This window comes from Podarcis tiliguerta, assembly GCF_965153285.1.
Source record: "Podarcis tiliguerta genome assembly, chromosome: 10".
NCBI lineage: Eukaryota > Metazoa > Chordata > Lepidosauria > Squamata > Lacertidae > Podarcis > Podarcis tiliguerta.
The window spans coordinates 45,647,879-45,674,777 of NC_139543.1; the positions used below are offsets into that span (position 1 = coordinate 45,647,879).

Sequence of the window (26,899 nt, forward strand, 5' to 3'; positions counted from 1 at the left end):
GCAAGCCCATAGGGAAATCCATCTTGCGAAGCAACTCAGAAAACAAAAAACTCTTTCGTCTTGCGAGTTTTTCGTCTTCCGAGGCATTCGTCTTGCGAGGTACCACTGTACTACATAACACAGATTAGAGCCAAATACACTCTACTGCCACCTGCCTCTTGGTCCTTTTCTGGTCTCTGCTGCAGAAGTGAAAAGTCTCCAGGTAAAGTCAACTAGTGTGAAAGGGGGAGAGCAGGTAGGTCTCTTTCCCTCTCCCCCAGTCTCTCACTAGTGCCTGCAAATGCCTTCTCCTTCTTTCCTGGGCACGCTGCCAAGAACAGTTTGCACTGGTTCAAAATGTATTGCTCTGGGGAGCCCCCCTGGAGTGAGTGCTTTGCTGAGAGGCAGTGACTTCTGGAACTATGACCACCAACCACCCCATGGACCACAACTAAGTGCACAGCTTGTTCATTGTAAGCTGGTGTGCGCCATCCTAGTATAGGTTAATGAAACTTCCAGGTTTTCAGTGGATAAAATACTGGGTAAAAAGGACTTCAGTATTTAAAAAACCCCCACCTTGTTTATTATCATTTTATACTGCTGAAAGACTTTGCTGTTAAGTATGCAGCTTTCAAATTACCTCAGGATAGCAGAAAGAGCAAAGTGTGCTTAAATGTAAACATCTTTATTTTAAAAGGTTTCTTTTTTATTATTATTATTTAAATGTCTATACCACCCTTCTTCTGAACATCACAGGGCAGTTTGCAATCTTCTGATTTTCACGGTAGGAAAAAATTGCAGACATAAATTCACCTGGTCTCTGCATAGCTCAGCAATTGGAAGTATGTATGTATGTATGTATGTATGTATGTATAAGACACCATTAACTTATTAGTTTACAGTCCAAGCCTTTGATAAGAAATCCAGCAGAGTCTGTTTACAACAGATGCTACATAAATGGCTCTGGGAAGTTTATAAGCAAGGCATGAAGGCAACAGCCCTCCCATCTTATTTCACCTCGGGGATCTAGTCTTCAGCAGTACACTGCCTTTGACGATGGAGGTTCCATTTAGTTTAAATTTATTTCAATGTGTGGGTGAGTTTGGGGGGTTAAATGGATTTCGAGGCCCCACGCCCAACCGTAAGAGTGCACAGGTGCACCTTAGCCAGAGTTGTGTGAATTTAGGGAGGTGAAACTGCGTCCTCCTTGCTTTTTTTTGGACTCCAAGTCCTCCACGCCTAATGGAGGATCTAGTCTCACAATTTTTGTCTGTTGGTTGGCAGAGTTTAAAACAGAGGTATCTTGGTTTACAACCATAATCAGTTCCGGAGGTCCAGTTGTAAATCCAAACAGGTTGTAACCCAAGGCATGATTTCACCAATGGGGCCTTCAAAAAAAAGTGGGTTGTAATCCAAAAAAATGGGTTGTAATCTAAGAAAAGGGACATGCACTTCCGGGTTTGATGTGGTTGTAATCCAAAAACGGTTGCAAACCAAAGTACCACTGTGGGAGAAACAAGGCACGGCTCCTTCACTGCAGGGCACCCTCCTTATTTAGGCTGAAATGCTAACCCCTGCTACCTGGGAGTAAGCCCCAGTGAAACCAGTAGGACTTGATTCTGAGTAGACTTGGCTAAAATGGCCCTGTTAGTATTAAGGAAAGGGGCTGATGCTGGAATTTTCTGTGTGTGTTTCACATTATGCAACAGGTTCTTATGTCGTCTTCACACTTTGAAGACCAGTATATGATTCTCCCCGCCCTCCGCCCCTTGTTTAAGAAGCCTCCTCCTCCCTTTTTTGTTTTCTAATAAGTGAACACTTGACAGTTAAAACTGTCACTTTAAAGGCGGGCAAAGGGCAACAGCGAAAGCGTGCGCCACTCTTTGCCCCTTCACAAAGATGGCGGCGGCGTCCCAACCGCGCCATCAGATGCCCGAGGCAAAGATGGCCGCTCCGCCTCCTTAACGTCGAGACGCAATGGCCGCACGCACGCAACTGCGCCGCTTTCGCATCCTTTGGCTAGCCAAGCAATGAGGTGATCGACTAAGCGGCGGGGAGGAGTCGTTCCGACGGGTTGTGGTTGGCAGAGCGTTGATCACGTGAGACTGTCGGAATTTGTTCGCGGAAGTAGTAGTTGGGGTGAGTACAGTAGTGGCTAATTGAAGAGGTGAGCGAGTCCAAGTCTTAGAGGACAGGGGAAGGGTAGATCTCTCTTCTGCGTGTTTCGTAGTCCTTAAAATGTGAGTCTCAGTGGCTTAATAAAGGCTCTTGGGTCTAAGATAAGCAAGGGGGGTGGGGAAGCTCCCCTTTCTGCTTTATTTTCTGCTGCGATCGCCCATTGCACTTCTTTTCCATATCCCACCTTTAAAGCAGAACCCCAGGAACTAGGTGCAAAAGACATAAGTTTTACAATTCGCCTCTGACCACATTCTGAGTCCGGGCATTTGCTTCCAATGTCAGAACTGGACTGAGCTCACAGTCGTTTCACACAAAAGCGCACTCATGATTATAAATCTCATCATTTCAGCAGCCCAGTTTAGGTAGAAAAAGTCGTTGCTGCTGTTAAACAATCGAGCAGCCATTCAACAGGTGAGGTTTTCCTGGCCTTCATAAACAGTTGTATCTTAGTGGAAGTCTGCATGCCCAGCAGCTGCTAAAGGCAAAGGAACCCTGCCAGAAAAATAAGGTGATATCCCCCCATGTGCTGTGCGTAATTGAGTGGAAGATGTAAGGCTTAAAGCCTTCCATATTTTTGAAGTGTTAAAAGTGTTGTGATCAGATAGCTACCTGACGTGACTAAAAAGCTTGAACTTGTAACCAACCTTTTTATATCTGTTAGTTGAACTTCACATTCACTTTAGGAATATGTACACTTTCTTCATCAGGCAGAACCTATGCAATGCTGCATTTCATCTTGGAATATCATGCAAGAGATGTCATGTACAGTTTCTTTAAAAGGTTAAGTACAGGAAATGTGTACAGCTCTGGTGGGTTTCAAAAGGTAATGTTCTACTTCTGCTGGAAAATTGGTTTGTTGCACAGTGGAAGACAGATTTACATATGCAAGAGTTGGAAACTAGGTTAAGATCTCCAGACTTTGAGCACAGTGTACGGTCCACAGGAAAATGTGATTTCGGGGGCTCTGAATTGCCATAGTAAAAACATGAACATGGTTCAGTACTGTAAAGAAAAGTATAAGAGGTGGGCAAATGGAAATGTTAGAGACATTAGAACAACACCTTTTCTGAAAGTTGGTGGAAGGAAGTAACAAAACGGAAGTTACTTTAAAATTCCAAAGTTTGCCAATTTTTTTTTTCTTTGTTGGTTTTTAATATGATTGAATTGGCTTTCTGTTCCTTTCCTCCTTCTATATGTATTTATATTGTGACTATAAATACATTATATTGCTTCTCTTGCTTGCCTTTTCTATCTCCTGAGGTGAAACCATGAAAAAGGAAAGACTGAATGCAAAAATGTTAGACTGCTTATTCTAGTTATCAGTTTGACAGCCCACCTCTCACTCCTCTTGGTCAATGTTAAGGGGCAGGTTTTGCCATCTTCCCTACTTTGTAGGAATACAACAGCTGTTTGTGTACATGTCAGTTTAAACATACCATCTGCTTTGGGTGAACCCTAGCTATTATTTTAAATAAAGACCTCATATCTCAATAGCTCTAACCCTTCACCTGCAGTTCTTTTTCTTGGTCACTCTAACATGCAGTGGTGTGGGACAAAATCTTAATGAGCATAAACTTACTTGCTATTTTCCTTTATACACTCAAAAGTGAATTGGAGAAAGTACAAACCAAGCATACAAAAATGAACAACAGTAACACTGCTTAGACTTAATACTTAAGCAATATATAAATGCCTTAAATAAATAAAATCTTCAGTTGTTAGTGGAAAGATGTGTCTCCTTACAGATCATCCTGGGTGGGGTGTTAATAAAGTAGGCTCCAATATGTTGAAGATATATTATGAATGTGTTGCCTTCCCCTTACATCAGGAATTTATGAAACCTGCGGCCCTCTAGATATAGTTGAACTCTAAATCCCATGTGCCCCAGCCAGCAGTGCCAATGGTCAGAGGTGATTGGAGTTGTACTATTGTACTTAATCAGGAACGGAGTACTTGTGGCCCTTAAGGCGTTATTGGACTCCCATCGTCCCAACCACTGGCCGTATGGGATGCCTCTAGTATTTTCTTGCCCACTACTCTACATGTCTTGGGTTCCCCACCCTGCTCACAAAAGAAGGCACCAATTTGCATAAACTTTGTATATGCTTTGTGTCATATTCAAATTTCTATCTTGTTTTGTTGATCGGGTGGAGGACTCAAAATAAATCCGTGGCTGCACACCAAGTAATAAGATGTCTGACCAGCAGAATGTCAGCAGGTTTAACCTGCTGAATTTCTGCTTGCCATGCAGCTGTTGAAAGACAAGAGCGCCCTGCTTAATGCCAACCCTAAACCGTGCAAATAATTCTAGTTTCATGAGATGTAAACTTTTATGTTACAGTAGGTCTTTCATTCAAGATTCAGTTAAAAAGCAACCAGTGTTTTTAAACAGCATTTTTTGGGTGGTTTTTAAAAATTATACCTCTTAAAAATTAGAGCAGTGTTATTAGCATAGATCAAACACACAGCTATTCTCTCTTAATTTTTAGGGTTTGTATCTTTCACACAAATATTCCCATTTAAGTGTTCACACCAACAGCAACAGCCCAAGAATGCACCTTTTTTCCATCATGGGAAGGCAATTAATCACCCCCTTCATCACATTGCTGCTACATTAGTTTAACAGTCCCGCCTGTATTTCTCTAAAAACAAAACAAAAACACACCAAGAAACAGTGTAACAACAATGGACTACATGCCATAGCGACGTTGTTGTACGCTACTTTCTCTCAGCCCCTCAGTATTAGTACAGCAACACTGGGATACTTTGTAGGCCCGATATAATTGATGCTTTCTCAGTCACACAGAGATGCCCGTCCACCCACTGGCAATATGAAAATACTAATTATGGATTTTATTTGCATTTTTTGGAAATGTTTACATACAGAAGAAACAAGAATTTTAAATGCATGAAATTGAACCTGAGTTAGAAAGGGCACAAACTCCTTGTCTTTGCTTCTGCTTAGTCACAGCTGTGCTAAAATTCTGGATTTTTTTTCCACTGGGCAATAATCACTTCCCTACCAGGAAAGATGTAAAAACAGTTTCAGAATAAGTCGAGAAATCCCCTCAGAACTAACAAGGCAGCTCTTCTCTATTGTCTAAATTTAGAATAAAACTTGTCTGTGACCCAGACATCAAGTCCTCTTACTCCACTGTCTTGAGAAAGGATCTACTGGGTCCTGTTGAAGCTGTTTTGGGGTCTTCTCCTTGGGTTTCTATGAGTAACCCCATCAAGAGTGAACAGCCTCCCATCTATCCAGTCTGGGGAACCACCCACTAACAGTGCCTCAGACTTATGTGGATTGAGCTTCAGTTTCTTGGCTCTCATCCAGTTTATTACCGAGGCAAGACAGTGGTCCAACACATTCACTGCCACACGACAGTGCTGACAGTGTAATCAAAAGCTCTGGATGACCCCCCACTCAGCAGTTTCATATAGATGTTAAACAGCATGGGGATAAAATCGAACCCTGAGGAAACCCACATCGAAGGCTCCACAGAGCTGAAGAGCACTCCCCAAACGACTATTCAAGTAGGACCAGAACCACCACAAAGCAGGGCCACTCACCCCTGACTCAGACAGCTGGTCAATGGTATCAAAAGCCACTGAGAGATTGAAACATAACAAGGAAACATTTTTCCTGTCTCTCTCTTGACAGAGGTGCTCCTAATCTAGTTAGGAGATTCATTTGCTACATCTTATATTTAATGGGATGAGTTACATTTTTGAATTTAGGGATGGGAATGTTATCAGGCAATGGAATAGATTTGCCGCTCTTTCTAATTTATTATTTTAATCACGCATTTTTGCTGTTTTTTAAGAATAAAAACATTTTATCATACTTGGCTATCTATAGATCTGTAGATATCTTTATTTTAAAAGGTAGCATAGAAGTCTACTCGATATTAAAAATGTTTTTTAAAAACCAGGAAAATGATTATGCTGAGAAGAAGATTGATTCAGTGGATGATGATGGCATTATCTGAATTTGAACTTTGATCTTTCCACAGCCTTGAATGAAGATAGCTTGCACAACTTTTTAAAGACATGCAGTTCTTTGGTCGGCTTATGAACACTTTAAACAATGTCACCGGCTTGTTTTCAAACCCTTTCCGGATCAAGGAGGTATCCCTGGCAGACTATTCATCTCTGAAACGTGTGAAGTCTGAAGATAGGATAGTGCTGTATGAAAAAAGTTCATCTCACTCTTGGGAGTGCCTTCTTCTTAACCCCAATAATGAAAAAGTTGCTTTCCGGTGAGTGGCAGGGAGACCTTGTTTAATTTTAGCTTCAATCTGTTCCTTAGACCTTAAGAAAACCTCTTCCTAGTAGGAGAGGGTGAAATTGAGGGTGGATTGGGAAGAAAGGGGATGCAGGAATGAGGGAACATTGCTATAATATCATAGGTTTTCGTGGATACTGTCCACCAGGCACTTGAGAGAGCCAGTGTGGTGTAGTGGTTAAGAGTGGTAGACTCGTAATCTGGTGAACCGGGTTTGATTCCCTGCTCCTCCACATGCAGCTGCTGGGTGACCTTGGGCTAGTCACACTTCTCTGAAGCCTCTCAGCTCCACTCACCTCACAGAGTGTTTGTTGTGGGGGAGGAAGGGAAAGGAGATTGTTAGCCGCTTTGAGACTCCTTCGGGTAGTGATAAAGCGGGATATCAAATCCAAACTCCTCTTCTTCTTGAAGGGTTATAGGTTAGGCAGGTGGGGTGGAGGACAGTGGTGGCTGGTGACTATTGGGGCTGGTAGGGTGGAAGGCAGGGAGACCAGAGCCAACGACAGGCAGAGGCAAGTAATTTCAGTTTGGTCACCATCCTCCTCCCTGCTAAGTTCTGCAAGGGCAACACCAAGACCAAGGCTGAGAAAGGTGGCAGAGAGACCCACCCCCTGGAGTTGTTGCAAGTAGGAAGGCAAGCAGGCTGGCTGAATTGGAAGGGACCACAAGGCTCATCTAGTCCAACCTCCTGCAATGCAGGAATCTTTCACCCAATGTGGGGCTTGAAGCCATGACCCTGAAATTAAGAGGCTTCTTCTCTACCAACTGAAACAGGTGTGTTTTGGTTCTTCTCTTTAAACCTTCTGGAGAGGGTATAAAATTGTCCTGTTCCAATAGGACTTTTGACTGCTAAGTTTGAGTGAAGTCAAATATTTTGCAGCAGCAGCAGCACATTGCTGATTGACTGGGGTTGTGGGTGCTAATGGTCTTGCATATTCTTTTATTGGATTTTTCTTAATTGTTTTAATCTTTGTTGTGAGCCCCACCGCAAGCCGGAGAAGCAGGCTCTAATCTTTCTAAGTAAATTCCTTTTGTAGGCTCTTCCAGGTAGACCACGAAGGATTTGCCCTTGAGCACTACGAGCTGTATGCAAAGAAGTTGCGCCCCTTCTATGAGAGTTCCCACAATCCTTTGCAGCTGGAGGTTTTGCAGCAACTGACGGACTGTTTTCGCAGCCACCCTAGCTGGTCGCTGGCTCATGTAGCGGTAGAGGTTGGGCTCCTGGAGAGCTTCCGTCACAATCACATCCTGAGGTATGAGAGCTTGGGCTCCTTCTAATGGGGAATGACTTATATTGAAAACTTAGTTTGGGGCATTTCAAATGGGAGTCTGGGGGCCATCTTAAAGTCTTTTGCAAATCTCCCCTCCTCTCCTTTTAAGCCCCCAAACTCAGAGGCTTAAAAGGGAACCACGGGGAAACTTAGGTGGGGCATGCCAAAAAAAGTTTGGAAACCATTGGTTTAGGGACTTTTTTAGGGGATTGTATTGTTTATTAGTGTGTATACATTAGTATTGTTAATTGTTTGTTTTTATTATGTGCTTTGTGTTTTGATTAAACTTATTGTGTATTTTATGCTTCATATATGGTACCTTTATGTTGTCATCCACCCTGAGACCTATGGATATAGGGCGGTATACAAATTTAAACAACAACAACAAGCTCTGTAGTTCTCCTCCTGTTCCTCTTTTAAGTTTCCGAGATTGAGTACTTAAAAGGGGAGCTGGGATAGACTTGCAAAATGGACAGGTGGACAGGTGGGTGTCCCTGCCCAATTGTTAAACTTGGCCCTTGAGGCAGAACCTGGTAAGGATCAGGCCTGTGGATCCTGAAAAATCCCTGCTCTAATGATTGATTTCAGTGGCTCTGGCTTGTCCTATTGGAATTGAACAGGACAGGGGTGGCAGTTCTTCCGGTCACTGATCTTACCCTATATCAGAGCAGCAGCGGAAAGATTTGGTTTGCTGTTCCACAAAGTAACATTAATGAGCTTTTCGAAGCAAACTGTTTTGGGTGGGAGTATGCAATTCTGGCTGGTTTTGCGCTTGGGCCTGGCGGTGTGCCCAGAATGCCTCCATCTTTCATTGCAGCTGCATAAACAGCAACAGCGGCGACAATGAATGCACCCCTGTGCACTTGGCCTGCCAAAAGGGAGACATGGAGTGCCTGCGGGAGCTGGTGGAGCAGTGCCATGCCCGTCTCGATGTCACCGACAAAAATGGAGATACCGTCTTCCACTACTCTGTCCGAGGGAACAACCCTGAGATCATAGAGGTGAGGATGTTAACAGAGAATGGTAGGTTTCCTGGTAGAAAGAAGAAAATGAAGGGAAAGGTGCAGAAGCAGAGGAAATAGGAACTTTCCATGTCCGGAGAAGCTGGAGAGAGACGGTTCCCTATGAGTTTATGGGACTTTTCTTGCAGAGCCAGTGTTGTGCAGCGGTTAGAGTGTTAGGCTAGGACCTGTGAGACTGGGGTTTGAATCCCCACTTGGCCATGAAGCTCACTGGGTGACCTTGGACCAGTCACTCCCTCTCAGCCTAACCTACCTCACAGGGTTGTGGGGAGGATTAAAGGAGAAAGGGTAGAGCCATATATGTCACCTTGAGCTCCTTAGGGGGGAAAGGTGGGATATAAATGCAGTAAGTAAGTGGTTCCTAACTGGTGGTCTGTAGACCCAGGGGGTCCATGTAAGGCACCCGAGGGTCCATGGAACATATCCATCAACTGTCTGGAACTTCCTCTTTTGGGGGGCTGTGCTCTCATGGAAGAGTACCGCGTCCAAAATCGTGTGAGAGCACGGCACCCCAGAGCACACACTTTTGGGTGCTGTGCTCTCGCGTGGGTCACATGACTTGTGCAGGAGCATGGCCCGGAAGACATCTGGCCTGGTTTTGCTCTGGAGGGTATGGCGACACCATTCACATAACAAAAAAACTACCGGCGAGATACCAACTTTTTCAAAGTAGGGGGTCCATGGCTTGGCTGTTGAAAAGTGGGGTCTGTAGTACTTGGCTAATTGGGAACCACTGTGATAAATAAATGAAATGAAAAGAATGTTGTTTCCATGGCTAAGGGCAAAACTATGCATTATGAGGCACACATAAGATTCCCAATCCCTTGCTTGCCCCATAGTCCTGGTGTCTGTGTTTGTGTGTAAATGCCCTTGAGTGAAGTATTAGACAATGGCCCTTGCCCGTTCACCAGTTTTCTTCTCTACACAATTTCTGGTCTGGTATTCCTGCTGAGTCATCTTATCCATCCTTCAGAGTCTCCAGACTTGAGTGACTCTGTTCAATTGTTGCAGCTCATGGGCAAGAGGTCAACTGCCGCTTTGGACCATGTGAATGATGAAGGAAAGAGCCCTTTGCACCTGGCCTGCCAACTGGGCAAAGAAGATGCTGTTCATGCTCTTTTGAAGGTCAATGCTAAGTGCAGCAACATGGGAGCGCTCGGCTACCCCATCCACATTGCTATGAAACACTCCCAGAAAAGGTGTGTTTGCTTTTTTCATTTGGATAAGAGCGCTAGAAAATAATTTTTGCTAATAACTGTATTTTTGCATTAACTGTATTTTTATCCCCCCTCCCCACTTCCTCCCAAAGGAGCCCAAGGTGGTGAGCAAGGAAACAAGGCCAACATCTGAAACACATTTAAACAGAAACCACCTATTCTCACAACGAATATGTTTCAGAGTTGCCTGAATAAATGGCAACGTTCACGCCAAACATTTAAAGCACCGTGGGGCCACTTTAAATAGTCATGGCTTCCCCCAAAGAATTCTGGGAGCTGTACTTTGTGAAGGGTGCTGGGAGTTGTTAGGAGATAGCTGCCCCACCCCTGATTTAACAGTACAATGTTAAAAGGTTACATGATTGAACCATGGAGTGGGCTTAAACCTGGACCCGTTTTCCTTGGAGCCATTGCTGGCACACCTGCCACTTCCAAGGCCCAAGGCACCATGCTTCCCTCTTCTTTCGCATGTGCACACCTGCAGGCTGGTTAATAAAGGTAAAGGTACCCCTACGGGCCAGTCTTGACAGACTCTAGGGTTGTGCACCCATCTCACTCAAGAGGCCGAGGGCCAGCGCTGTCCGAAGACACTTCCGGGTCACGTGGCCAGCGTGACATCGCTGCTCTGGCGAGCCAGAGCCGCACACGGAACACCGTTTACCTTCCCGCTAGTAAGCGGTCCCTATTTATCTACTTGCACCCGAGAGTGCTTTCGAACTGCTAGGTTGGCAGGCGCTGGGATCGAACAGCGGGAGCGCACCCCGCCGCGGGGATTCGAACCGCCAACCTTTCAATCGGCAAGCCCTAGGCACTGAGGCTTTTACCCACAGCACCACCCACGTCCCCTGGTTAATGGAGCCTTGCAAATGTCCCCTACCTACTGAATATTCAAGGATCCACGCTGTTAGTGGGCAGGTGTTTGTCGTATCCCTTCATTCTTTTCCTTCTTATTCTTCTCTTCCAGATGTGCTCAGGCCCTTCTTGATAAGGAGATCAGCCAGATTCAGCTGCTAGACCCACGCTATGGAGCGACGCCACTCCACTGGGCCAGAAATGCTGATGTAAGCGGGTAGTCTGCTAGCTGGCCAGACATCTTTGCTTTAAAGAGTCTTGCTCTCCTGGTCATGTCTCCACAAAGAGCTCCTTTCCATTCCCCAACTCTGACCTGATCTGTGTGTAGGCTTGCTGGCTCCTGGGTCTTTAATACCTGCATGGCACTAAGATGCTTGGGGAGGGGATGGTGGCATGTCTTTTCTTGCCAGCATATGTCAGAAACGGGATAAGCTTGTATCTGCCGACTTCTTCCTGATGTTAAAAGCAGCCTTCCCCATCTTGACCTTGTTGGGCTACAATTTCCATCTGTCCCTGCCAGCATGGGTTGATAGGAGTCGTAGTCCAAATAATCTGGAGAGCATCCGTTCCATATGGACCTGTTTATTCTCTTCCTGACCTCTCCAGCTGGAGTCCTCCTCCAATGGTGACTGTGGAGAGTAATAGGGGTTCTAGTGCAGCAGGCATTCTGTGGAATTGCCTCCCAAGGGAGTCTAACCCTTTTTTAATTTTTAGAAGGACAATAAAGATATTAATCAACAGGTCATTTAGAGGTAGTTAGGGAACCTGGGTGGCATTTTTATTATCTGGTTGCTCTCGCTGCCAGTATTGCCAATATTTTGAGGGCCTTGTTTGGGTTGGTTTTTAGAGTTCCATTTGTAAACAGATTTTTGCTCAATTGTATGACACTCCTCATCTGACTCCCCGTCTCAGGTGATTTACAGTTTTATTTATGTATTCATTAAAATTCTATATTGCCCTTCATCCAAGGATCAGCGGGTGGTTTACAATATAAAAACACAAAAATACGCAACATAATAACAAACAAAAAAGCGGTAACCCCCCAGTTTATAAGGTCATAGATTGGTTTGAAAACAGCAACCTTAAAATAAAACATGCAAGAATCACAAATATAACACAGAACCAGCTTCCTCAGAGTCCAATGACAGGTGGAAAAAATTACTTTCATTGTTTTATGTGACAGAAGAAGAGAAGCAAGGGAGCAAGGATGCTCAAAGTGGATACAGTGGTACCTCGGGTTAAGTACTTAATTCGTTCCGGAGGTCCATACTTAACCTGAAACTGTTCTTAACCTGAAGCACCACTTTAGCTAATGGGGTCTCCTGCTGCCGCCGCACAGGCAAAGTTCTTAACCTGAAGCACTATTTCTAGGTTAGCGGAGTGTGTAACCTGAAGCGTATGTAACTGTATCACAGGCTGTAGGACTGAAATGTATTTAACTTAATTTTTTCCTCAAATAAACGTAACAGTTAGAGTAAATATTTTGGTGTGCCTGAAATCTAAAATATTTATCTCCATACAAGCACTGCAGTGCTTTTATCAGCACAGAGAGAAGTCATCTGATTTCTTTAGCCTTGTGGAGCTTTGGGTATCCAAAATATTAAGTTCTCTACAGGGCTGTACTGTGGGAGTTTGCAAACATAAACAGCCTCAAAGTTGTACAAAATAGATTTCTAAGACAAGCCCATGGCTACAACCCCCCCCCCCATACAGGCTTTCCTGACACAGACAGAAGTTAGGACCTTTTACCATTTCCTGCAAAATTAAAATACTGGGTACATTAAATTATACATAAGCTTCCCAGACCCCACTATAAGGAAGCTGGATCTCCTGAAGGACTTTTGTATTAGAAGCCCTTATGCAAGGCTGCATTATCCTATGTTACACAAGAGGCAGAGCAAAAGCAAAACAGAATGTGATGAAGCAGAAAGGCACTTGCCAAAGGATGCAGTTAAGCGGAAAAACTGTATATTGTTATGGTAACTGAGACATTTACTGTGAATTGGGTGTCCCTCTTTCTGTTGTGTTTGTTGAGTTTGTTGCTCAGAGGGAAGCAGATGGAACCAGCCTTATAAGTGAGAACCATGTGTGAAATCTGTACAATGTCTTTATTGGTGAGATAATGTCTGAGTTGAGGCAGGAGCCTTAAACTTATAATTTTTGTGCTTCTATGAGCATGGGTTCATCTTTCAGAGCAATAATTCTTCTCTTTGGCCTTAAATCTAGGGTTTTCAAAATCCCAGGTATCTTCCTTTTTAAATATTTGTTTATTGTTTCAAAAAGAACACAATCAAAAAAAGCACAGCCCTATTCAAATACATGCAGCGATTTCTCATTTCTATAAAAGTATCTTCCCATATGCCCCAGGTACCTTGTTTGTTTTATCGTTGAAATAAATCTGGCCTCACCGGTTCTGGTGAAGAAGCGCTTGTGACCCAAATTGTGGCTTGGTGCCTTTCCCCCTTGTCTCCTAGATGACCCGGCTCCTCATTGACTACGGCTGCGAAGTGAACGCCCTCAGCAAGACAGGGGAGTCGGCCCTGCACATCGCTGCCCGGCGGGGGCGCTTTGATTGCACCATGGTGCTGCTGACGAATGGAGCCATGGCAAATGTGAAAGGGGCAGATGGCAACACCCCACTGCACCTGGCAATGAAGGTGGGCTTCTCACCTGCTGGATGCTTGCTTTTCCAGAACTGAAGGGTGGGGCAGGGGCTGAGAGGAGAAAGGAGAAAAGGGCATAACATCTGCAGAGAACACCCACCCCCTTTTGTGTGTGTATTCTTCTGTTGTAATAATAATAATAATAATAATACAGTGGTGCCTCGCAAGACGAAAAGAATCCGTTCCGCGAGTCTCTTCGTCTAGCGGTTTTTTCGTCTTGCGAAGCAAGCCCATTAGCGGATTAGCGGTTTAGCGGCTATTAGCGGCTATTAAAGGCTTAAGGGATTAGCGGATTAGCTTCTAAAAGGCTATTAGCAGCTTAGTGCCTTAGAAAAAGGGGGTGGGGAGCGAAAAAAACCACCCCAGGAATCGCAAGACATTTTCATCTTGCGAAGCAAGCCCATAGAGAAATTCGTCCTGCGAAGCACCTCCAAAACGGAAAACCCTTTCGTCTAGCGGGTTTTCCGTCTTGCAAGGCATTCGTCTTGCGGGGCACCACTGTAATAATTTTTATTTATACCCTGTCCTCCCCAGCCAAGGCTGGGCTCAGGGCAGCTAACAAGCAATAATAAAAACAAGTTGAATGAATACAACTTAAAAACAAGATTAAAATACAACATTAAAATATTGAAACATTAAAATATTAAAATGCAGCCTCATCACAGGAGGAGAAAGGAAAAAGGAAAAAGAAAGAGGGGGAGGGAATCAAATTGGCTCCAAGCCAAAGGCCAGGCGGAACAACTCTGTCTTACAGGCCCTGCGGAAAGAAATCAGATCCTGCAGGGCCCTGGTCTCATGAGGCAGAGCGTTCCACCAGGCCGGAGCCAGAGTTGAAAAGGCCCTGGCTCTGGTTGAAGCCAATCTAACTTCCTTAGGGCATGGGACCACTAGGGTGTTGCTATTTATGGACCTTGAGGCTCTCCGTGTGGCATACCGGGAGAGGCGGTCCCATAACAATCTGTTCTGGTTCAATATGTAGACATAGCCCAGGGGTGGGCCACCTTTTCGGCCAGGTGGGCTGGATCCTAATCTCCAAAAGCCCCATGGACCAAGTTTGGTGGGTGGGGCACGGCAGCCCAGCAGTCTGTCACCTGGCATCAATATGACATCAGGTGACAGCAGCGCATCTGAAGGATGTTTCCAGGTGGGTTCAGTGGAAGCTGCTTGCAAATGCACTTCAAAGTGAAGGCCACACCTTTCCCTGCCTCCCACTAGGCATCACATACAGCATCAAGGGCAGGGCAGGTGGGTGTAGTTTGGTGGAAATGACATCCCAGGCCAAATTAGAACCCTTGTGTGCCTAATGAGGCCCATGAGCCAAAGTTTTCTCATCCCTCAATCCTAGCGCCTCAATCTTCCTTTCCTGAATATTTTTGACTGTCTCTCCGCACACAACCCATCTAGTTAAAGTGATCCTCCTGCATGAAGAGACTCACAGAAACCTAGCTATTTGGGTAGGATATATTGGCAGCTCACAGTGTGTTTGCCAAGATGGCCGCCGGGTGGGCATTCCAGCTCAGGAAGCTGAGGCTGGAGGGAGCTCCTGGCAACACCTTTCCCTTTACAAGCTCTTTTCCTCCCCGCAGCAAGACCACCTAGAAATGATCAAGGCCCTTATTGTGTTTGGAGCAGATGTGGATGTCCCCAATGACTTGGGGGAGACACCCGGGCTGTTGGCGGCCAGGGTGAGCAAAGGTGAGAGGGGGGACCTGTGGGGAGGGAAAGGGAAGTATGGGAGGTGGGTGGAAGACAATGGTCCGGCACTTCCACTGCCACAGCTGCAGGTGTAAAGGAGAAGTAGAGCTGTGTGTCATCAGGATATGGCTGGCAACATACCCCATAATTCTAGATTTGGAGAATCCCATTTGTGACTTTGTGGCCTCTAGCACAGATTTGTTCTGCCCAGTGGAGGGGTGATGAGAATCTCAGGCCTAAGGAGCACAGACAAGGCCCCAGCTGTGGCGTAGGATTCTGAGGACCAGGCCACAATCTCAGCCAAACCACACTCCCATCCCCCTTTGAGGCGACCACCTCCAGCCCTGTGTTTTTTTCAAACCAGGTACATGGGATTAGTCTGACTCACAGCAGGCAGCGGTGACCATTTCCTTTATATTAATGGATTTTCCTCTCTAATGCATGTGACGCTCTCACCATATCAAAGGTGCCAATCGGAAGGTGCTCTTAGACCTGCTGAAAATTGTAGGGATTGACCGCTTCCACCCACCTGGCATATCAGTACCAACTACTTCCACTTCCCAGGAAGGACTACCGCCCCCGAGGAGCACTAACCAAAACCTAGGTAACAGGCTAGCTAGCCCTGTGCTTCTCTCTGTGTCTCTGCTTCACTATCACTGTTTGAGGACCACTTTTTCTTCCAATCTGGGAAGGCATTTACATGTCGGAATAAACGTGAAACTTGAGCACGTGATCGTCTCAGTTGAGGGTTGAACCAAGGTTTCCTGTTGCAGTGCGAATGTGCTGGGGAAACCATGGCCAGTTGCTAATGGCACAGTGCTGGGATTCTTCCTTAAGCTCTATTGCAGGGACAGAGAAGTTGTGGCTTTTCAGATGGTGTTGGCTTCCAGCTCCCCATCAGCTCTTGTTAGCATAGCCAGGGATGATGGGAGTTAGCTTTGCCATCCCTGTTCTGTGACCACAAACGTCTTGACAGTATCAGTCATTTCCCTCTCTTTCTCCTTCCTCTTCTTTTTCTGCTTTGCTATATTTATATGCTAATATTCCAGAAAGGACCAAATGATGATGTAGCTCCTGGTAAGTGTTTTAGGGGAAGCAGGAAGGGTTGCCATGTTCAGTAGAAGACAGGGGTCCTGTGCTTTTTGATAGGGATGTTTTTAATGATATAATGGTCATGGCAATGGACTGTGTGCTTGCTACGTATCTTCCTTGGATACAGCAATTAAAGGTATGAGAGCCTTGTCTTCTATTGCATTGGGCCATTGGGGTGAGGGAGAACTCAGTTCCTAGACTCTCAGGTTCCTAGTCTGCTGCACCTGCTTCTAAACATCCTGCTGAACAGAATATTTGCCTTGCTTTTCCTTGCCTCCCTAGAATTCCAGGACGTCATCCATGTCTCTACAGCACTTGGTAACTTGCTGAAAAAACAAGATGTGGTCGATCTTGCCACCGAGAGGAAAAAAAGGTAAGTGGGTGTCGTTAGTAAGATGGACTTCATCAAGTCTGCAATGCTCTGTCCTGTTGTGAAAACTGATAAGACTCAGAGAGAGGAGACCATAGTAAACCACAGTTAATGATGTACTTTGAGCGTGCTGATTCAGGAGAAACAAACTAGGATACCTGGCTTAGTGTCATATCTTTATCCAAGGACCAGGATTTCTTCTGCTCCAAACAAATCATGGTCTGTAACCCAAGAGCAAACCTTGGCTACAGACCATGGTTGAATTGGAGCAGAAAAAACCACAATCCTAGGTTCAGCCAGGATTGTTTCTCCCACACACCAGAAGGAAGAAGTTGCCCCAATTTGGGGCATTCATGCAAACTGTAATGTGTGAATGAGGTCACTGCATGCCCAGAGAGGAGGGATCCCTACCCCATTTCCCCCCTACCTGCTTGCATCATAAGCAGGGAGGGGAAGCTTTCTGGCCCTCCAAACATTGCTGAACTACCAACTCCCATCAGCCCTAGCAAGCACAACCAGTTGTCAGGGATGATGGGCCTTGTAGTTCAGCAACATCTGGAGAGCCAGAGGTTCCCCACACCTGATCCTCAGCATACCTTTCAAGAACTACAGTTCTTCCTCACCTAGGGTAGGGAAGATACTTTGATGGTTAGTATGTTGCCCCATGAGGCATCTGAATTTTAGGAGTGAATATGACCTTGAGAACATTAAACTCCTTCTCTCCTCTCTTCCCTCTCCTCTCCCCTTCTCTAGTCAAGACCGCCTTTTGAGTCTGGATGGTGGGGGTGTCCGGGGCCTGGTGCTCATCCAGTTCCTCATCGCTATAGAAAGAGCTTCAGGGCGTCCCATCCGGGATCTGTTTGACTGGGTCGCAGGGACGAGCACGGGGGGAATCCTGGCAGTGTCTGTTATACTAGGTAAGGAAAGAGCACTCATGTGGGTCCACAGGTGGAGGAGGAAATCTCCCTACCTGGTGTGGGAAGAGTTCTGGAGTGAAAGAGAAAGGATGAGTGTTGGATATCTTCCTGGCCTAAAAGACTGTTCCTGCCATCTGTGAGAGAAGTGGCCCTGACTCACTGCGGCTTTCCCCAGGCTGGGAGATGCTATTGGACTCCCAACTCCCATCAGCCCCTGCATGCCCAAATGCTAAGAATTATGAGTCAAGCAACATCTGGAGGGCACCAAGTTGGAAAAGACTGGCTTGATGGATAATTCAAGAAGCAAGGGGTTTGCCCTTCACGAGAGATGATTGGAAGTGGGCTTCGCATTTCTGTCCAAGCTGCCACATGGCAAAGCTGACTGTGTGTGCTCTGATCCTAATCTACCCAAATGTTTGCTTTAGTCTGGTTTTACAATGCTTGGATTTTTGCAGACTTTGCAAATAGGGGAGGCACATAAACCATACTCTGTTCTTTGGTGATTCTGCCTCTTTCTCTTCCATGTCTTCTCCACTAACCTTTATTCCACTTTTTCTATCATTCTTATGGCTGCTTTTGTATATTGCAGCAAAACATGGGTCTTTGTGTTTCCGCAGAAAGTTATTTTCTGGGTTTCCAAGCACTCCAAATGCCCTTCGAACATAATGGAGGAGGAAACAGCACCAGGGCCATCTTACCCATAGGGCTTTCAGAGGCACCAGGCTGAGATTCCGGGGCTCGAGAGTTGAGTCCGGGGAAGAGAGCCGCGGCGGGCTCTTCTGCTGTGGGTGGCTCTGTGCTGCGAGTTCGGGGGTGACTGAGCCAGCGAGACGCTGAGGCAGCTAGCCGGCTCTGCCCTCCTGTGCGCCTGGGACTGGGCAACCGGGGGGGGGGTGTTTGCCGGTCGGATCTTTGCACCCCGGCGCCGCATATGCTTAACACAGCCCTGTACAGCACGTGTGTGTATGTTTGCACACATGCACGCACACACACACAGCCCTTGGGGTAACACTAATGCCCTTCTGCCTCTCAGGGAAGCCGATGGAATACATGCGCTGCTTGTACTTCCGCATGAAGGACGAGGTGTTTCGAGGGTCGCGGCCCTATGAGTCAGAACCCCTTGAGGAATTCCTGAAGAAGGAGTTTGGAGAGCATACCAAAATGACGGATGTCAAACAACCCAAGTAAGTAAAACAGCAGTGACTGGTGCCCTTTGCAACTAGTATGGAGGAAGGCGGAGGGGACGGACGACTGTGGGCAGAGCTGGACCCATTGGTAGGCTGTTCCAAACCAATGACAGGCCACGCTGACTAATTCTAGTATTGTCCCCGACCCCCCCTCCCTTCTACAAGGATGAAACTAAGAAGGAATCCAACATCCAGGGTGAGTTTTAAGTCAGAAGGCAGGCAGGTGGGGGCTGACTGAGGCCAGACTGAGGCCAGGAGGACAGTGCCCCATTTGCCCTAATGGACTAGACCTCCACTGAGCCAAAACCAGAGGGATGCTGTCTTTGCCCTTTATCATGATGGCTTCCTGATCTTCTGTCCCTGGAGGAGGGACATCATATCTATGATTTATCTGTTTGAGGCAGGACCGGAAAGCACATAACATGGTTTTTAATATTTAAAATATTATCATATTTTTATATATGCTGGAAGCCACTTAGAGTGGCTGGGGCAACCCAGTCAGATGGATGGGGTACAAATAATAAAGTTGTTGTTACTCTGCTGAATCCAAGCAGGTTTGGGTCACCTCAGTGCCAAGGTGGGAGGATTGCCTGGGGGTGCTGCCTTAAAATCCCATGGAAGAGATGTGGGATATAAAAATAATATGTGAAGTTGCCATGTGCTGAGTGTCTATCCCAGTATTGGCCAGTCTACTGTGGTTGGTAGTTAGGCCCAAAGTCACAAGAATCATAAAGATGGAAGAGCCTTGGAGGTTAATGAGCCCAATCCCCTGTTCAGGCTGCCACTACAGCATCACTGACACAGATGACCAGCTATCTCCAGTGGAGCCTTCACTACCTTCCAAGGAGATGGTTCCATGTCAAACAACTCTTACCATTGGAAATCTCCTCCTTGCATTCAGCTGGACATTTGCTTCCCTGGTTCTAAGTTCTGTTCTCTGGAGCAACAGATATCCTGAGATACTTTTACTGGAGATGCCAGGAATTGAACCTTCTGTAGCCTCTTCCCCTTACAACCAAGCTGAAATCTTGTCTTCATTCCTCAAAATCCCTTACAGACTCATGTTGACAGCGACGCTATGCGACCGACAGCCTGCTGAGCTCCACCTCTTCCGGAATTACAACCCTCCAGAAGGAAGAGGCAAATCCCGTTGCAAGTCGTCGGGTTTGTTTCAAGCGTTGACCAGGCCTGAAGGTAAAAGACTCGCTTGCACAGCACTCTTGTGGGGTCAAGTTGCTTCTTGAAGAAAAGCAAGCTCCTACTCAAGGATTCTTCCTCCCCCTTCCTTGTTTTGTGTGTGTGCCTCTCCAAGCAATACTGATCGTACATGTTATGATGATCTCCATATAGCACGGACCACGTCTTGGGTGAAGTTGGAACAGATCAGTCTTCCTAACTTGTGTACCTGCACCAAAATAAACCTTGTGCAATTGTGAATGCAACAGTGTACATATTCCTCTCTTCTCAGAGGTTATTTCTGTTCTGAAAAAAATAACTTATGGAGCAGGCAAGCAGTACTTGGTACCACAGTAGAAGCATGCCATGCAGTGCGGGATAAGTGACCCACCCATCCTCTGCTATTCTTTCTCCAATGGTTTAGGTGCAGTCTCAGAAATAGGTTTGTGTTCCCTCATTTGTCTGGGCTAAAAATCTACCGATGGATTTATCTTGTATTTTTGGAATCCAGCTGTGCACGTTCCAACCAACATATTCCCTGCCTTCATTTCACTTTGTGCAGGAAAGGTATTTGTGATGTTGGCTGGCACAGTCAGTCCACTCCTACTTTTTGTGTTGTAAATGTGTGCAATCACAATCGTTCATCCTTTTCTCCACTCTGTCCATGAGCTTTTGCCAGCTGTGTTATAGCATCAGAGTTTGTCTCTTACGCCACTTCTGGCCAGTCTGTTTCATTCTTCTGGTTGTTTCCTGGTCCTTATTTGCTGTTGCCGCCTTTAAAAAGGTTTCCTAGGTTGTCACCATGAAAGTTCTCTGAACCCTTGGTGTTTGCTTAGTCATTTGGATGTGATCCACTGTTTGTCACTTGGGCATTGTAGAACCCACAGCTAATAGGGGTCTTTTGGCCTCAGCTCTCCCATCTTTCATATGGGGATAATGATGCAGACGTGTTTTAGAGATTGTCCTTGTTATGTGGATTATTGAGAGAATGTATGCACATTAAGCTTTTTGAACCTGTAAAGCAGGGATGGAGAACCTGTGAGCCTCTAGATACTGTTGGACTCACATCAGGCTCAGCAATCATGGCCCGTGGTCAGGGATGATGGGACCTGTAGTCTTGCAGCATCTAGAGGGGCACAGACTCCCCTCCCTGGCCTGCAGTACTATGTGCATTCTTAGTAGCAGCAGATCTTGTCTTAGCAATCAGCAGGATGCACATAGTTTAGTCTGTGGAGGGAAAGACACATCTTTCTTTGTTTCCCCCTCACAGATCAGCTGATGTGGCAGGCTGCTCGTTCCAGCGGAGCTGCCCCAACGTATTTTCGGCCCTTTGGACGCTTTCTGGATGGAGGTCTGCTGGCCAACAACCCCACCATGGATGCCATGGCTGAGATCAACGAGTGCAACAAAATCTTAATCCAGAATGTAAGCTTAGGTGGCACTCCTCATTGCACTTAAAATTCTGGGGGTTGTGGCTCCTACAGAAGAAGCATTTCCTCCGTTGCTAAAAGCACCCAGAGCAGGATGCAACATAATCCTAGTCAATACAAAGTACAGATAAAAAAAATAAATACAAAGTACAGATGGGGTAACCAGTTTTTAGCAGCAAATAACACAATGCAGTAAACTAAAACCCTACAACAGCACCAAGTGTAAAATACATTGCACACTAAAACGAGGTGTTAATGCTTTAAAAGATGACAAAATACAGCTTTAGAATAGGTTCAGCTTTGCTAACCGATGTTCTTTGCCTCCCATTCTTCCAGGGTGAGGGTCACAAGGTGAAAAAGCTGGGAGTGGTGGTCTCTCTCGGGACTGGGAAGGCACCACAGGTCCCTGTGAGCTCTGTGGATGTCTTCCGCCCCTCAAACCCTTGGGAGCTGGCCAAGACTGTCTATGGGGCTAAAGAACTGGGCAAGCTGGTGGTGGACTGCGTGAGTATTAGATGTGGATGGATCAGTGGAATGGAACAACCAGATGTTAGCAGAGAACGTCTTCATTTGGTGGGGATGGGAAGGTAGCAATATATCTACCAGCTCAGACTCCTAATACAGGTGAAGGAATTGCCTTATAGGGTTTCAGATGGAGACATTCACAACCCTGCTTAGAGATGATGGGGACTGGACTGCAAATCAGACATCCTACCACTGATCTCTGGCCCTTCTCCAGATCCTATTATAAGGGTCTCATTGCTAAGGAGAGTCAATTCATTGATTTGGAGGAGCCCTCCCCACCCCAATATTTCCGACAAAATTTTCTGGGGTAGTGTCAAAGCAACATCTGGAGGGTCTCATGCTGGCTACCCCTGCTTTAATGTGACATGCAAGCACAACCACTGTGGACTCACAAGGACAAATTTGGCCGAAGTGAATGGACTCCGAGGTTTTCCTTCATGACCCGATTTGCAAGTCGCTGCCACAATACAGACGTTATAATATTATGAATATTATGAAGGCTCTGGAAAAAAAATTCTGTTTCTACTTAGGGAAAACAGTGCATTTTCTTGTATTCTGCGGCTAAGCTAGAAGCATTGTGTTTAGGAGAAACTTTCCCCTCCAAGCCATATTTGTGCAATGCCTGCTTGTTTTGTCTTAGCCTTCTTTTACCTTGTAGTCCTGGGTATTTGAGTCATAGGATGGATCACTTCCTAATTGCGTTGATGTCTCTTTGCAGTGCACTGATCCAGATGGGCCATGTGTGAACCGTGCAAGAGCCTGGTGTGAGATGATAGATGCCCATTATGTCAGGTATAGGACTTGTCTACCTTGATGTTCTGTGTAGGTTGGAAAGAGCATGGCTGGAACCCTTGAATCTCCGCTTCTCAGAGACTCTGCATGGTGTGTGTGTGTGTGTGTGGTTTGCACACAGAAAGTCCCAGGTTCGATCCCTGGCATCTCCAGTTAAGGGCTGAGAGAGACCCCCCCCCCAAAAAAAAAACCTCTGTAGAGCCACTGCTGGTCATTGTAGACCACATTTAGCTAGGTGGATCAAAAGTTTGACTCAATGTAAAGCAGCATCTTCTGTTATACTAAACCAGGTTAGGATTGTGTCTCTGCTAATTATGTAAGCTAACAGCAGAACCTTACTCAGTGGCAGACTTTGGGCCCTCAAATTTCAGCGGCGCCCTGTGTCACGTTAACCCCCCTCCCTGCCTCTCACACTTTGTTCTACAGCATTGTTTTGGTGTCCCCTGCAGTGCAACCACACCAGGCACCCTATCCTAGAGCCATCTCTGCTTTGCTGCAGCTGTCGCTTACATTTTGCCTTTCCAGAGCAGCAGTCAGCCAAGGGACTGATTTTATGCAGTCCCTGCAATCAATCAATCAATCAATCAATCAGACCTCTGGCAAGGATAATCTGTCCCTGCCTTGATAGCCCTCTGAGAGCAGTTGCCCAGTTCATGTAATATTCTTGTGTAGGGTATAACTGTGTTGACAGTGGAGCAGGGCTGCACTTTCAGCCCCCCTCCCAGTATCCGGTCTGTTTCCTGTAACAGCCACACATTGCACACTGTTCTCTGCAGCAAAATTCTTAACACAGAAGCCCCTGCTTATATGTAGGGGGTTTGTGCAGTTGGGACACCTGTGCAACACAGGCGAGTCCTTTCCTCACAGCCCTTTTGTGAGGCAGGTTTAGGCAGAGTGAAAGTGCTCTGGGTTGCATTATGTGGAGGTGCCGTCCAGGAGTGAACTTGGAAGCAGGCAGAAAGACTTTGGGGCAGAAGCAGAGTGAGGGTCTCCCGAGTGCAACCGTGCTTTTGAAGCAATGTGCATTACCATCTGAAGAACAGGAAGGAGAAGGAATGTAAAACCATTATGGCCAGAGTTTAAAATTACCTAGCCATGCCAGAGACAGGTGGTCGGTGTTAACTGAGAAGATAAGTCTGGAGAGAAGGGGGAGGGTTTGGGTGAGTCAAGAGCTTAGACCTTAACTGTGGGGAATGGCTCAGGCTGAAGAACTGGGGCAGGCTTGACGCATTTACGGGGAAAGCTAAAACGCCACTGGCCCCTTCCATCACCTGATGAAGCTACTAAGTCAGCCTGGGCATGTCAAGTAGAAGACTGTGCTACCTCTTCCTGGCCAGCTGTATCAGTTGCCCCTGAGAGCAAAAGGAAGGGAAACTGAAAGCACCGATGTGACTGCATCTGGCAAAATGCCATGAAGTTAAAGGTGTCCAAAGAGTTTGCCTGCCAGAGCCCCTGATTTGAGATTGTCATTGCCTTGCACCCGTTGCACTTTGGGGATCTCTAACTGCGTCTCTACTGCACCATAGCACTCTCTTGAGCATTGGGTTTTCTGTCTTGTTTTCCATTGCCTCTGCCTTCTATCTCGGAGACTTGCCTTTTCATCTCCAGTTGCCAGGCATAGGCCAAACTCTTGCTCTCGTTCCCGTCTTGCAACACCCTAACTCATTCTTGGCTCCTGCAGGTTCAACCCTCCTTTGGAGCTGGATGTGATGCTGGATGAGGTGAGCGATGTGATCCTGGTGAACCTTCTCTGGGAAACTCAGATGTACATTTTCAAAAACTGGGCAGAATTTCAACAGCTGGTAGATATGCTCCTGGTTCCATGATGCTTTGCAGCGCTGCCACGCCTCCCTGCCGCAGCGACCCTGGATTCTCAGCAAGGAGTGGTAGATTCCGCTGGCCTGTGGCCCCTTCTATTCATGGCCAGAAACCGACTGGAAGAATTGGAGGGCTGCACCCACCAAAACGTCTTTCAGCGTGCCCAGTTCAAGTACTTGCTGTGGCTGCTCTTTACTGCATGCCTGATTCCGGTACACCAGCTGCCGTTATAACTGGAAGGGGCTCACTACGTTTCTCTTGGCTTGTGTGTGATAACATGGGATATAACTGACCAGAGTTGGACTATCTCTGCTACTTCTGGGCAAATTGGGCCAGATGCATTGTCTGACATGCTGGGTTTGACTAACGTGCCTTTCTGTCCAAAATTATACATGAGCAGTTAAAACAAATTGAATTGCTTGTTTCTCTCCCCCATGCCCTTTCCTGGTTGTTTTTTGCTTCCTTCTTCCTGGTTCCTCCTCGCTTGATCTGAGTGGCCGAGAGGCAAGAGCAGGAAGGATGGGCTGGGTTTGACAAATTATTCCAGACAGTATTTGCCCACCAGCAGAGGTGTGGAAGGCTTCTCCTCCCTGCTTATGAAGAACTTCCTTAACCGAATAAACAGTGTAGAGGGGGTCAAAAATTAAACCGAGTTAGCGAGGAGACCTTTAGTTGTCAGATCCAATGATCAGGCACACATTCCAGTGTCTGTTTTTTCCTGTTCTCCCATAGATTTGTTTCCTTACTAGATTCATTCCCCCCCCATCAGTGCTGCTGCCTCCCCCCATCATAAAAAGTGCTGCTAACAATAACCTATTGGCTCAGTTTGCATGTCACAATAAACCGTGGTTAATGGTCTGCCTTCCACTTTGCTCTTCCCTTCTAGCCACTGGGAGCAGCAAACCACAGTCCTTGGCTTGGCATTGCACCCAAACCTTGGATGATTTGTTTGTGTCGCTCAAGCAATTTGTGGTTGGTAAACGCAGAGCAAAGCTTGGCTTGACATCCTACTTTATTTGGAGTGAAATGAACCTCGGTCCCTGAGCCCAGGGATTGTGGTTTGTTGCTCCGACTGGCTAGAGGGGAAGAACAAAGTGCAAGGAACCTTCTGCGCTCTAGGGATAAGCTGCTACATATGGTTTCCCATAATGTGAAAACACTGCCACTATTCTTGCATTTTGACTAGTTTAATAGACTGTACTAGAACTAGAGAAAAAATGTCCCGAAGAATGTGAAATCTAATTGGTGTTTCTCCCGCCCCTCTGCCCCATTTTTTGTAAATCACTCTTAGTTTGTATAAATATAACTCTGAACTGTAGTGATGTTAATAGACCCTGATGTCTTCATGAAACTGACACAGTGTTAAATAAAAGGAAATGTGTGGTGTGAAAACTGACTTGCGCTTGAACTTAATACAGCTTGAAGGGCTGTAGCTTGGTGGCAGAGGGTTTGCTTTGGATGCAGAAGTTCCAGGTTCAGTTCCCAGCATCTCTAGGTGCGACTGGGAGAGACCTCTTGCCTGAAATCCCGGAGAGCTGCTGCCAGACGGTGTAGGCAGAACTGAGCTAGATGGGCCGATGGTCTGACTTGTATAATGCAGCTTCCTCTGTTTCTATGTTCCAAGTGTGAGACTCTCTTCTCTGGAAAGGAGCAAGGAGTTCATAGAATCATAGAATCATAGAGTTGGAAGAGACCACAAGGGCCATCGAGTCCAACCCCCTGCCAAGCAGGAAACACCATCAGAGCACTCCCGACATATGGTTGTCAAGCCTCAGCTTAAAGACCTCCAAAGAAGGAGACTCCACCACACTCCTTGGCAGCAAATTCCACTGTCGAACAGCTCTTATTGTCAGGAAGTTCTTCCTAATGTTTAGATGGAATCTTCTTTCTTGTAGTTTGGATCCATTGCTCCGTGCCCGCTTCTCTGGAGCAGCAGAAAATAACCTTTCTCCCTCCTCTATGTGACATCCTTTTATATATTTGAACATGGCTATCATATCACCCCTTAACCTCCTCTTCTCCAGGCTAAACATGCCCAGCTCCCTTAGCCGTGTCCTGAGAGTTGTCATGGATGGTGCAAGCTCCTTTATGAAAGACCACGAGATCGGCATTGCCAGTTCAGTCCTGTGTTCCAACTGAAGTCTGCACCCAAAACCGTAATCGAGACAGTTGCCCCCTCTGTGCTCTCAGTAGCTGGCAGCATCCACAGCTTTTTCTCTCTCTCTCTTTACTTAATGCAAAATAGAATTAGGGTCTTGTACAGAAGATCGCTTTATATGTAATTGTCCAATAGCAAGCCTGTAGCTCGCGAACGCCTATAGACTGTTTGGGTGAACAGCATACGAGTAATCAGGAGGAAATGGGCTAAGGTGATGGAGCTGCCGGTGGGAGGTGCATCTAAATGACTTGGAATGGAGGACTGAGATGAAA

The 26,899-nt window shown here is 46.2% G+C and overlaps 1 protein-coding gene across 3 annotated transcripts; it reads left to right on the top strand.

Annotated features, from left to right (window-relative positions):
* The first annotated feature begins 1,854 nt into the window (after positions 1–1,854).
* On the top strand, positions 1,855–25,861 carry PLA2G6 (phospholipase A2 group VI). 3 transcript variants are annotated; one of them, XM_083400734.1, is made up of 17 exons: positions 1,857–2,146; positions 6,171–6,416; positions 7,480–7,695; positions 8,531–8,714; positions 9,747–9,934; positions 10,917–11,013; positions 13,279–13,461; positions 15,054–15,162; positions 15,629–15,766; positions 16,537–16,627; positions 17,378–17,541; positions 18,575–18,725; positions 19,786–19,922; positions 21,175–21,329; positions 21,671–21,838; positions 22,578–22,651; positions 24,333–25,861. In XM_083400734.1, the coding sequence occupies exons 2-17, from the start codon at positions 6,208–6,210 to the stop codon at positions 24,475–24,477; spliced, it is 2,409 nt and encodes an 802-aa protein (XP_083256860.1). In that variant the 5' UTR covers positions 1,857–2,146; positions 6,171–6,207; the 3' UTR covers positions 24,478–25,861. The 3 variants fall into 3 exon arrangements, with proteins under 3 accessions (XP_083256862.1, XP_083256860.1, XP_083256861.1); XM_083400735.1 differs by having other exon boundaries at positions 1,857–2,118; XM_083400736.1 differs by lacking the exon at positions 15,629–15,766 and having other exon boundaries at positions 1,855–2,146.
* Positions 25,862–26,899: the final 1,038 nt, after the last annotated feature.

What these genes read in the sequence shown, in the direction of transcription:
- PLA2G6 (XM_083400734.1), top strand. Translation starts at nt 6,208, where the DNA reads ATGCAGTTCTTTGGTCGGCTTATGAACACTTTAAACAATGTCACCGGC. An exon ending in ATGAAACACTCCCAGAAAAG is followed by an intron (nt 9,935 to 10,916) that starts GTGTGTTTGCTT and finishes CTTCTCTTCCAG; the next exon opens with ATGTGCTCAGGCCCTTCTTG. An exon ending in CACTGCACCTGGCAATGAAG is followed by an intron (nt 13,462 to 15,053) that starts GTGGGCTTCTCA and finishes TCCTCCCCGCAG; the next exon opens with CAAGACCACCTAGAAATGAT.